The sequence below is a fragment of the Furipterus horrens genome, unplaced genomic scaffold, assembly GCF_987537825.1.
Source record: "Furipterus horrens unplaced genomic scaffold, mFurHor1.1.pri manual_scaffold_8, whole genome shotgun sequence".
NCBI classification, from domain to species: Eukaryota; Metazoa; Chordata; class Mammalia; order Chiroptera; family Furipteridae; genus Furipterus; species Furipterus horrens.
The window spans coordinates 20,687,058-20,700,071 of NW_028327178.1; the positions used below are offsets into that span (position 1 = coordinate 20,687,058).

Consider the following 13,014-nt stretch of genomic DNA (forward strand, 5'->3'; position numbering starts at 1 on the left):
TAATGAGGACTGAAAATCCTGCAATGTAACACTTAAATGGCTTTTGAGGCATTTCGGCTTCTGCCACCCCCTGTCTCTCCATGCTACAGTTGGCATTTAAAGGCTTTGGAAATATATGTATAGACTTTAGACAGTTCCCAGGTAAATCTTCCTAGTGGTAGGGAAAAAAAATATTCTCCAAAAGCTCATTATCTGAATATTGTTGGGTAATAAGCTGTAAGAGTGGAATTTTCTACTTAAGTCCTAAAACCAAATCCTTTATGATCTGCATGTAGTACATCACCTTATACTATAATTCTGTTACCGCTTGCTTATCATATTTATAGACCCAGCAACGTGTAGAACACAAATTCCGACTGCCATCAAAGATGGCTTCCCACCCCAGACAGCAGCCAAGTTAACATGCTAATAATCCTCTGTCAGCCTTTAGTCACCTATTCTGGGCTGTCAGGGGCTGTTGAGTCCCGGTCCTGCCAAGTCATATACCAGCCCGACATGCTGTCCTTTCCTTCTGCCCATCTTTCATGGGTTGTACCCAGAGCCACGCCATTAGAGGAACTTAAATTTCTGTTTCTTTCATCTGAGATAATGGGTTGAAAACCAAGTGGCTCCCCAGCCACCTAGGAAGGTGGATTAGAGACCCATCATCGCCTTCAAGGAGGTTATTATATCTTGACTTCACTCTTTGCTTACCCCTACTCAGACTCCCTATATTATAAGTAGGTTCACTCATGCTTGCTGAAGGCAAGTTTTCAAAAACAGAAAACTAAGGGATTTCTCCTATTAGAAAATATTTCGTGGAGCTGTGTATGGAGTCCTGTGCATCCCAAATGACATCCTCTCTAAATAAAAATGCAGCCACAGAAGGCAGGGCTCAGTGGCAACAGACCTCCGCATTCAGGTTAGGAGATCTGGGTTCGCCCACCAACCAAAAAGACATGAATCTAGACTAGCCCAGTGTTGAGCCGGGACAGAAAGGGGAGGCAAATGGAAAGGTGGTAGAACATAAAGAAATGGCTGTACAGATGAGATATGTTAATGGAAAGCAAAGAAAAAAAGTAATGTGTGATACTGAGGGAGAATCTGGGTGGTGGAGTCAGCTGTGCAGGTGACTGGACCTCCAAACAGCTGTTTAGTATGTCTTAGTTTGGGGTCCTCTGTAGTTTTCCAATCTATTCTGAGGATAACATAGAGGATTTTCATTTAACTCACAAGATAACTGAAGAACTGAATTTATGGATAAGTTGCACCTCTGCTGTATCTCTCCTGGAATACTTTTCATTGGTTTGAAAATTCCAAAGATATTTGAAATTTCTTGCCTACTAGAGCTTAATGCCAATTAAGCTTTGGGCCCTCCTTTAAGAAGCTTATTAGAGTGTCAGCTCATTCTCCTCTGTGGGAAGATGTAGTCTGCTTGCAGACCTGGTTGGGGAAATAGTATAACACTAGAAGGAGAAAGACCGTAAAAAGAACGAAGGAAAGGATTTTCAAAATCCAACAGGAGAGAAACCTCATTATGGTTTAATTGGAATAAAAATGGTTGCTCTTTCAATAGCAATGGTGAGGTGAGTGGGGCTAATTCAAAACTTCCTCTCCAGTGACTTTGGAACCACTCAAACATAGCTTGGGAATGACAAATTGAAAGTGGCTGGTTTGGTTTTGCTGTTCAAGTTGTGTAAAATGCCAAAGGTCAACCAGGGTCACAAATTGAGAATCTACAATACAAGCTTTAAAGTACAGGAGAATGCATTCCTTTAAACTTACATATTGCTAGGTTTAAATGTGACTGACCTAGTGGGCAGCAAATGATGTGGAGTCCATGGTGACAGTGCAGAACAGATGACTCTGTGGGTAATTTCAGCCAACTGTTGGTACCATGACAGAGAAGTGATGTTTGTCAGCATATTAACTTGGAATTTTAAAATTCACTCCCATAGACACCCCTTCTTTTATTCTTTTATGTTCCCAACAAAAACCCATCTCTCTAAGGAAATAATGTTATGTTCTGAAGTGATAATACAATTTCCAGCCAGTCCCAACTTCCTGTAAAGAAACTTAATTTAGAGGCAAACCAGATAGTCTAATTCCCAATAGAAAAATTTAGTTCTGTCTCTCAGTGTCTCTCTTTTTATAATCTACCATGCCAGGTGTTTGATGTCTTGGGGAAGGTAAGAGGAGGAGGGAGAGAGGAAATTGAAAATATTCATTTGAAATTTCCACATCCGACTTTTAGAAAACATCTACGGCAATGGAATGACTTCATACTCATTCTGAGTTTCAACATGTCTTACTTGGGCTGTGGAAATGGATAATAGAGATGGAATAATCTGTCCACACTAAACCAATGACTAGAGTACAACTTGGATGAGAAATGTACAGTTGAAATTGACCATTTAAAAGACGATTTGTCACACACAGTTTGCATTCATGCAGACTGATAGATTTATAATTACATTATGTACAAAAATGTTTTAGTTTATTAAGGCAACCACAATTTGGATATTTTGTCCAAGGTGGCTTGATACAATTGGAGTGGTGATACCCTTGGGCATTTTCATTTATTTTTTTCAGATAAGAACACTTACTCCCATTTGTTTTTAAGAAATAATTATCAAGAGATAATGGACTTGTTCTGTTGTCTTTCTTGTTTCCTTTTTTCCATGATCTACGATAGTTATCTGTAAGAAAAAAAAAATCATATACCAAGGCATTGCTAAACACTTGTCTTCCTGGTGGGTCTGGGGTTTCAGTTTTTGGCGATTTGCCAATTATTCCATTTGTTGTGGGGTATTAAAACCATCTTATTCTGCTATTCTCTGATGATATGTTTTAAGTATAAAAATAACCTGGTTGACACCTGGGTCAACATATCTTCAGCTGCTCTAAATCACTTATTTAAAAAGGTTCTATCAATACTGAGTATGTGTTTCACAATGATCAGGATTCAAAGCCAAGTTCCTGGGGTCAGCATGCCAAGGGTGAACATTACAACGCAGGTAAGGTTTACATTATTTAGGTGTGTACCAAGGAAAAGAAGGCAGCAAGTAAGTTAATGAAAAGGTATATGGAAGCACACAATGGGAAAAGGGAAAGGAGGAACAGACAATGCTAAATACCAGTGTATGTATGATAGAGGAGGCATAGAGAAGAATATGAAAGCAAGTCTAAGGTTGCCTATCGCTAGAATTCCACCTTCTGATGACGAGTCCATTAGAGAAACTGTATCGTTAACAGAAAGATTCAGGTCACCTGAAGAAAATGTTGGTGCCCAAAGCCTAGCCGAGCTTGAAAATCCAAAAAAAAAAAAAAAAAAAAAAAACCCAATTAAATGGAAGTGGGTAACAGCAAAGCCAGCTGAGAAATCTGCAGCTTTTCTGCCCTTGGAATGTTTCCTAATTGAGGGTGTTTCCCTTCCAATTTTCCTGGCCAGCAGATGCAATGGCATCAAGGGTGCACCTTGGATGCAGGATGCCAGGTGGCCATCAGTGCCACCAGCTTTCTCCTCCTTGATGGGTCTTCTGCTGGCTCGCCTGTCAAGGATCTAGCCACACCGAAGTGCCGCTCGGTTGGGAATTGCTGCAAAGCATAGACAAACTTCTTTTGAATGCGTCCCCCCTGCTTTGTTTTCCCCAGAACCAACGGCTCAACCCCATCATGCGGCCCGATTCTGCCCACCCAGCTTCTGGAGAGAAAGGCAAGGGTGTCCCTGCAGTGGGGGATTCGACCCCCATCCCTGCTCACTGCACTTCCAATGCCTCAGTTCCTCCAGCCCCAGGTTCAGATGCCCAGACCCACCCTAGGGAAGGACATCACTCTCACTCCCTCGGGATTTCCTCTGCCTTTTGGCCTTGACCTCCTCTTCCTGGGGAAGGGGCTGCTGCGGGGGCGGGGGCTGCTGCGCCTGAGCTGGAGGCTGCGGTTTGTGTTTCCTCTTCCCGCCTCCTCTGGGGGTCTTGGGCAGAGGTGGAGGTGGTGGTGGGGGCGGGGGCGGCGGGGGCGGGAGAGGTGGAGGTGGTGGCGGGGGAAGGGGCGGCGCCTCCCGGGCCATGTGAATGACTGCTTCGATGGTGGCCATGATCGTGTCTTGGCTGGTGGTGGCGGGCTCCAGCACGAGCGGGCTCAGGCTGGGCTTCTGACCCTTTTTGCTGGGCAGGTCAATGCATTTTTCCAGCACCGGCATTTGGTCTCTGGAGTCCTCATCGAACTGGGTGGGCTGCTTTCGGGGACGCCCTCTCCTCTTCTTGACGAAGTTGTTGCCTGTTTTTGATTGTCTCTGCAGCCGCTTGGCCTTCAGGATCTTGTTCACATGGTCCAGGTTCTTCTTGGTGGACAGAATCTTGGTGTAGCTGCACATCTTCCGCACCTCACACTGGATGGCTTCAATCTCCCGCCTCTTGAAGCGTTTCTTCAGGGAGGAGCTGGCTGTAGGAGGAGAAGAGAGAAGAAACTGAGCAAGGATGCCAGCTGTCAGTAACAACTGGCAGTATGTTTGGCTGTGAAGATGAGGGAGCTTTAATGCTATGGCTATGACTTAGTGCCAAATATTTATTCTTCCCTTTTCCTTATTAAAATTAAAAATAATAGAAATTAACATTAAATATCTTATGTCTACAAAGCATTTCTATTTCTATTATTTCAATTTTCACAACAATCCACAAAATAGTCTTGTTCCCGTTTTTGAGATTTGGAAACTGAGGCTCATGCCATTAAGGAGATCTACTTGGGAGTCAGTGTCAAACAACAATTTTCCGATTAATAGCTTTAACTTGTTATGACCCTTTGACAGTTGATCTGACTCAATTTAGTATTTTACACTTTTTTTTGTAGAACACATTTAATAAATAGAATGACAAGCAGCCTGCCATATCAAGCCAACTTGATATGTCCTTGAATGTATGGATCATGCCTATGTACTGTCAACCACCAGAAGGAGAGGTCTTGACCTAAACTGCAGCATGTAACTGAGCCTCTTTTATTCATAACCTTCCTCCTCCACTGAGAGGGAGGAATATTTTCTGGGACACACCATTTGGGATGACACCATCTCTCTAATTCTTTCCTCCCTCTCACTCCGCCCTAAATTGCTGGACTTGTCTAATTGCCTGGTGATGTCCATTTGAGCAGGTCCTTCCTAACCAGTTCAACCTTCAGAGTAACATCAGCCAGGGGTTTCTGAATCATTTACACTTGCGCTACTGGGCTATTGTCTTCAGAGAGCTGTTTTCACATCCTGGTGGCCAGATGCTCCTCTAGTTTATGAGCCAAACTTCTAGTCTCAGGAAATCCTGTACTGCTGCCACTAAATAGCCTTCAGTACTGCTTCATTTTGAAGTTCAGAAACAATAAAGTGTGAATGGCTTCAAGACAAAGCAGAGTTTTTCTTCTTTAGGTCATTCTTTCTCTTGGGTTGTTTATGAGACACATATGTACATTCATGGGTATACACATACACACAGGCACTCACATACTCTTTTCTCCCCATATCCACGCAGGCCACTCCTTCTGGCCATTAATTAACTTAAGAAGTGTGTCTTCATTTAGTTCTTTGCTGCTATAATTTACCTTACATTTTATATGTAGCTGTAGGATAGAAGACATTGACCCTACTAAATGTCACAGGCCTAAAGGAAATGTAATTCATTTTAGTATCACGGTTTGTTGTGTTATCCCCAATTTTTTCAACTACTAGTGGAGAATCAATCTTAAGGGAAATGAGGAAATACATGCTGAAAACATGGGTATCACTTTCACTTATTCCTGGGCACTCTAACTTCATTCTTTCCCCTGCTTTACCCCATTTGTCTCTCTCACTGTGCCCAGCACAGATCTCCAGGAGGGTTTCATTTGAAGTTATTTACACCATTAGCTTTGTGGAGTGGGAAGCTCTGAGTTCCATTGGACAGGTCAGAATGTTACTGCTTTTGGCCAAAGGTCATTGCAAGACTTACTGAGCAATGAATGACTACTGAACACTCTTTAAAATAAGTTAAAAGATCAAAGTAGAACAAAGCCAAAGTGAGTTTCTGACTACAAAACATACAATTTCTTTTGTAGTTAGTATTGCAAAAGGAAAAGGTTGCTTGATTGGAAGTTCCAGATGCAGGGACCAACTTTTGCTGGTCTTTACTTCCCTTATGGGGCATACCATGGTGTCTCACGCATGGAAAGGATTTAAAAATTGTATCTGGACTGATGAATCATGCTAATCATTGTTGCCCTATAGTCACAATCTTCTCTAAAAGTGCTCTAGCTTGAATGTTTAAAGCAACCATTGTAAATGTAGTGATAGTAAGAGTTAGCAGGCCTCCATATCAGAGCCAAGCAATTTACCTTGTCCACATAGTTCATAAGTAAATGCAAACTAGTCACAAATACTCCACAAAACTTCTGGCATTATTCCAAATACAGATTCCCCTTTCAGTTTACCTCTTTTTAGTTTATATCACCCACAGAGGAAGACTTGCCATGTGATATATAATATGGCATGCATGTACAAACCAAATCATTTTGGGCAATTAGTTAGCAATATTTGATCATGTAAAGCTTGACTAAAGAAAAAAAAATCCATGAGTGTGAGGTTATTAGGGAGCAATGATAAATGATTATGAAAAAAAAATTGAGTAGTTTGAACCTACCAAACAGTACTAAAAATATCATAACTAACTCCTTCCCACCCATCATTCACATTTTATCTTTGCTTTATATATGCTTATAGATTCAGCTAAGTCAGGGCTCCTCTCTCAATTCCATTCTCTTCTCTTCTCTGTCCAGGCTTGTATTCACACTTTTACTGCATGAACCCATACTGGTAAAAATTAAAAGTCTGAAACTATCTAATGTGCTAATGCTGTAAGGAATGGGAACACTGTACACCATTGGTGGGAGTGTCAATGAGTATAACTATTTTGCAGAATGACTGGGCAATAGCTACTAGAGTTGAAGATGAGCATGCTCAGTGCCCCAGCGAGTCCATGTCCAGAGTGCCTCCTCAACTTGTTTGTAACAGGAGGCCAAGGATGTACAAGGATGGTCCTTGAAGCTCTGAAGACGGAAAACAATCTAAATGTTAATTAAAAAGATAATAACCTACCGTGATACATTCAAACAATGGAATATTACACTTCTGTTAAAAGGAATAAGCTACAAATAAATATATCAGCATGGTTAAATCTAAATAAAAAAGTTGAATTAAAAAAACAAACAAAGTATTGATAACTATGCCATTTATACAAGTTTGAAAAACACAGAAATCCCTTGAATTTTAATTTTTTTTCCAATGTCCAGGTGTGGAAGTTAAATTTACTACAGTTCAGGAGACCAGCTGTGGGCCAAACACTGGGAGGGTGAGATTTCAGAATCTCTTCCTTCCAAAGCTGCCCCAAGGGGCTTTATTAAGCCTCTAGAGTAGTGTCATCCAACAGAATTTTCTGCACTGCTGGAAATGTCCTCTATCTGTGCTGTCCCATATGGTAGCCACTAGTCACATGTAGCTATTGAACCTTGAAATGTGGCCAGTGTGACCGAGAGACTAAATTTTTAACTTAATTTTGATTTAAATAGCTACATGTGGCTAGTAGCTACCATGTTGGACAGCTCAGCTCTAGCCCTAACCACTGCGAAACTCAGAGGACACAATGGAATTTATTTAGTGGACTACAGATGGTGGGAATCTCCAGGCAAATAACTTGGAGGTTTCCACAAATAAGATGCATGAAGAGACAGGTGGGGGAGGGGGTGGAAGTGTAAATGAAAAGAAACCTAAGAGACTAAATTACCATATTTGGATGCCAATTTAAACAAACTGTCAAAAGAGATGTTTCATGAATTCATGGAGATTTGTACACTATCTGGGCATTGCATGATCTTATGTAATTATTATTAATATTTTTAGGTGTCATAATTGCTTTGGGATCATGCTGTTTTAAAGCACTTATCTTTTAGAAGTACAGACTACAACATTTATAGATGAGGTCATATTACATAATTTGGATTGCCTTCAAAATAATAAGGAAGGGAGGAAGTAAGTGGAAGTATTGATGAAACAAGATTGACCATTATCCCTGCGTATGAACAGAGTACAGTGTAGCTGGAAGGGGCTTCATGCAGGTGTGGCTGGAAAGTGAGCTGAACTAGGACGAATCTCTTAGCCTCTCTGGATCTCTTTCTTCATCCATTATATTAGATGGTTAGACTACATACTCTCAAAGTTCTCTTCTAGATTTAAAGATTGCTATAATTCTTTCCTATACTCATTATCAGTTGCATTGCCAAATGTGAGGTGGCTTTCTATAACATTTATTCCATCTAATAATTTTGAAAACTTAGTTGCGGGGAGGACTCTGGACTTGGCAGGGTTTGATATTCACAGATCTTTCCCCTTATTGCTTATGATTGCACTGTTCCTCTAAATGTTTTCAGATTTTTCTCTCTTCAAATTGTTTCACTATTAGACAGTAATTTCTGGGCTCTTGCAGCAAGATTGATTCCATATTTGCCCTCCTTCCCATAATTGTATTATATCTTGCCTGTTCTTTGTCAGTTTTAAAAAATAATTAAGAGTAGCCAAGGCAAAATGCAAATTCACCTCTCAACTTCACAATGCAAGTCATTCTGGACCATCCTCTGTATTTAAAAGTGCCAGGTTAATGGATGATTGAGCTGGTTTTGGTCTAGATCTAGATTTTCTTTCTCTTTCCTCCCATCATCAGAGGATTGACTCATTAACCTTCATTTATTTTGCCATGTCTTTTATGATAATCAAAGACTGGACTTAGCACTATTCTTCACACACTGACTCTACGGATGTAGTACAGGCACTGTGAGCAAGGTAAGAGCTCACCAGGCTTAGTTTTATAGACGGTTTCTAGGTGCCAATGGTTTGGAGACTATATTTTGCCTGTGTGCAAATCACATCCTAGTTTTATAAGGAATCTGAGGGTGGGTCAGAGAAGGAGGCCAATTTCTCTCTAGACTCACCAGAATTTTTCTTACTCTTTGAATTTCCCTAAGGGGAGGTAGGATGATATTGGGGACTGTTGAACTGCCTGAAGTTGAGTTGCCTTTCAGGATGCACAGGGCTGGAACACCATCTGCCTCACGCAAGGCAGAGAGGTGCGGTTTGAATTGCACTGTATGCCGATGCTGACCCACGTTAGAAGAGTCTTAGAAGGCAAAGGCCGTGTCTTTTCTCCCGGGCACAGGTCACCCCCGCAGCCGTACCTGACTTGTTATGTAGGACAGAGTCAGCAAATACAAGCTCAAGGGGATTCAAATGGTTAATGTTCTCCCATGCAAATTGTGCCTTTTGGGGGGTACTTCATATTTATATTTAACTCAGTAATGATCTCTTGTTTTCCTTGCTGCTTCTTATTTTTTAATGGGATATATGAAGCAACTTGCCTTGGCACGCACATGTTCTCCCTTCTTCCTTAGAATTTAAATTAACCGTCTACATTCCTGGCCTCAAAAGTGCTTTTGAAAAAAATGGCAAGTTGGTGAGGCCTTTGGAAGGCAGGGCGCATTGTGCTGGTTGTCAGCACAAGGACTGTGGTACTGCTCTCCAGTTTGGGAGCCACAGCGTAGAAGCAAGGATTTGCAGGTGTCAGGGGTTTGTCACGATATTAAGGTGCTTCCATGCTATTCTTAAAGTCATCTTAACACAGCTCGAGGGTTCTTTGAAAATGTGATTAGCTTGTTTGAAGCACAGTAACTGCTTGACTAGGAAACAAGAGATTGCTCTTAGGGGTTTATCAACAAAGCATCTGCTCTCTGCTGCAACGACTTGCAGGACCCTCACCTTGGTTTTGCTCCCATTTCACATTTCATCCTGGGACAAGTGAAGGTAGGAAGTGAGGTGGGCAGTTTGGCTGATTGAGAGGTGAAGCCATGGGGGTGTACCTGTGTATGTGTAGGTGTGCAAATTCTGAAGTGTCAAAGGCCACTGACCAGTCAGTGCCACAGGGTGTCTGTCTTCCCTAGATCTTCTGGGTTAGGGACTCAGTAACTTGCCCTGCATTCTCCTGCCCCTGCAAACACTGATCACCTCCTCTCTGCCCTCCAAATTTGATCATATTTTACATCCGTAGCCTCCCATATGGGTGTACTTTCCCCAAGAAAGAAGCAAAACTACCTACTGGGCTGCAAGAAAAACATGTTAATGTTTTTTTTATGTTTATTATTTATATTTTATCTAAAAAACTTAAAAACTAAGTTAAGTATCCTAATGCTTAATATATGGAGGAATGTTAAGGCCCTTACTTGGGCTGCACATGAGATGATGTGTCACTTGCCAAGGTTGGGCATGAGGTTCTGGGAAAGGATGAGGCCATAGGCGTTCAAGGGGGTTGACAGGCATCCCATCAATTTGTTACTTTCAGGATGTTGTTGTGTCCTGCCCTCTAAATGCTACAGCAAGTCAGCTTCCCTGGTTCATTTTTAGAAAATTAAAATCTTTAAAAAGAGAAGAAATTCAAAACATTTTGTAACAAGATCAGGAATATCCATGAAATATATCATACAGAGTTTTATTGGTTATCTCAGCAAACTGCATAAGAGTTGTCATTTTCAAAGATGAATTTGGCAATTTTCTTAAACAAAAAGACAGGGTTGTACGAGTTCTCACCTTTCCTGTGCTATCAATGGGCTATCAGTAATGTTACCTGGCAGTTGTTAAAAAACAAACAGAAACTTAATGTCCTTTTAGGGAAAAATGGGCAAGAAAGTAATTGCTTTTAGAAAGAAACACACTCGGGAAACAGCATTTTTTAAATCGATTGAAAATGTTTCCATTGTTTGGCAATTTTGTGGCCAAAAATGATAAATTATAACCTATAAAGTCCTTTAAATCTGCAAATTAAAATATGTTGTAAAGAGAGTTAACTTCCAAATGAAGCATTTTAGGGACTTCAACTTACTAAAATATAATGCCTTTTGATATGCAAGAGTATTTTATTATTGATAAAGATGTTAGTTAGCCAAATTTCAGCAAAAAAACCTTTTCTTAATTGATGGATAGGATTGAAAAAAAAGCATTAACCAAAACGATGCACCTTATCTTTTTGTATCTATTTATATGTGAAATGTTCTTTTAACCTACAACATCTATATTGAAATAAACTGACTTCAGAATTAGACCTTCACATTGCTTTATCACATGTTAAAAAAACAAGCTTTTCAAAAAGTAATATTCAAAGTAAATTATTTGGCCCTCACTAAAACATTATTAAAATTAATATAAAAGGTTAATGACAGTAAAAGTGTTTTTGTTGCATTACTAATAAAAAAAATCAATAAAATTTAAAATTATTTTAAGAATACTATTTATTTCATATTATCTCAACTTTTTAAAGTTTATATTTTGAAGGATGAGTGAATATATTCTTCATACGTATTTACATGCAGTAATGCTTCAAGTTTATGTTACTTATATCACCACATGTTCAAAATTTTGGACTGCTTTAAAGTTTTCCTTTCCTTTACTAAAGTCCTGAAGAGTTTATTAACTCAGTATTTAATTCCAGATCTTCACTTTCCATGAGCATGTGGCCTAAAAAGCATTAAGCTTATTAAAGACAGACAGTATGTGTTCTTCGTGCCCCTCATAACAAAGAACACAGTTCCTTTTTCACAGTAGATGCTTGATTAATATTTCCTGCCAGATTGTAAGCTCCTAGAGTCTAAAGCCTGGACAGCATTAATCTCTATATTTCCTATAGCGCCTTTAATTGAATTGCTTGCAATTCTAAGGCAGTCGAAAGAGTGTCCTACCCACGGAGAACTTCTGGAATGGGCTTTGATGCTAACCTCTTTTATTTGGTTAGGCAGCTCTGGCCCTGGTCCTTAGGTTTTTAGAATCCTGACTTCTCTGACCACAAGGAAATAGTACCAGTCATTGCATGAGCTGGGTTTTGGACAAACCATTGTTGGCTTTGGACAGATAAAGGCAGTGGTAACTTGTCTCCAGAGAGAACCTGAACAGAGTTAGAACACTGCTAATTTGCTCAAATGAACCTCCAAGGAAGGTAACCAGGATTCTGGCAAGCCTGAAAAGAGGGAGCTCAGAGATCAGAGAACTAGCAACAGAGGTGATTATAAGGAGCACTGTACATGGTCATTAATAGGAATTGTGCAAGGTGGGTCTTCAGAAGAGTCTTTTTTAAGCCTGGGAACTTTTCCGGGGTGATACTTATTAGGATCAGAGTGTTTTTCTAGGATTTTGGCAAGGAGTGAATTGTGAGTGGCAACACTCATAAACTGAGGAATACTAGGGCCATTGAGCGCTAATCGGTTTCGGCCGACTTTGGCTTCTGTAAGTTGCACGTGGCTCAAGCCCTGGCAGACTGACTAGACAATGTGAAAGGCTGGATAGAAATGTAATTGATGCCAAAGAGTTTAACGCTACATCTGTTGAGTCTCACAGTGTGCCAGGTGGTCACATGGCAGGGTGGTTGCACCCTCTCAATGGGCTCCTTATATAAATTTTTCCCTCTCAAAATGGCATAGCTATATCCCTATGCATAAATACCATCCTTTATATAATATGCCAAGTATTATAGATGCATGTTCATACTTGATTGTGAGAGTATTTTTGTTTTTTGAATTTTGAAAAAACAATAGGGAAGAACAAAAAATAATGTAACAAACAGGATCTTATAAAATTTTTCACATTTTTAGTATTTAGGCTCAGATGAAATAAATCCTGTTGACCATCTAGAACTCCAAGAATTACACATCAAATGGTGGGTATCCGTGTTTTATTTTCTTCCTAGTCTTAATAACTGTATTTGTTTACTTAAAAACTCAGTCTAGTTGTTTACAATCTGATAGAAAACATATTGACAGGGGCATTAGAAGAATGAGGTTCTTGTCTTGATTTTTCACTTCTTAGATCTGTGGCTCCAGACAAATCTCTTAACTTCTTGGCAGGATCCTTACTTCTAGATAAACAGAATTCTTTAAAAACAGTCATACATCTCCAAGTTTTCTCTGTTCTAGGTAAAAAATCCTTAATTCCTT

General features: G+C 40.1%; 1 protein-coding gene across 2 annotated transcripts in view; it reads right to left on the reverse strand.

The window, feature by feature from the left end:
- Positions 1 to 2,909: 2,909 nt before the first annotated feature.
- The window catches only part of SETBP1 (SET binding protein 1), a 356,432-nt gene continuing 346,327 nt past the window's right edge, over positions 2,910 to 13,014 (reverse strand). For both annotated transcript variants that reach the window (XM_090285576.1, XM_090285575.1), the window contains one exon: positions 2,910 to 4,422. In XM_090285576.1, coding sequence (XP_090141702.1) covers positions 3,797 to 4,422 — 626 coding nt within the window. In that variant the 3' untranslated portion in view covers positions 2,910 to 3,796. The remainder of the gene's footprint in view (positions 4,423 to 13,014) is intronic.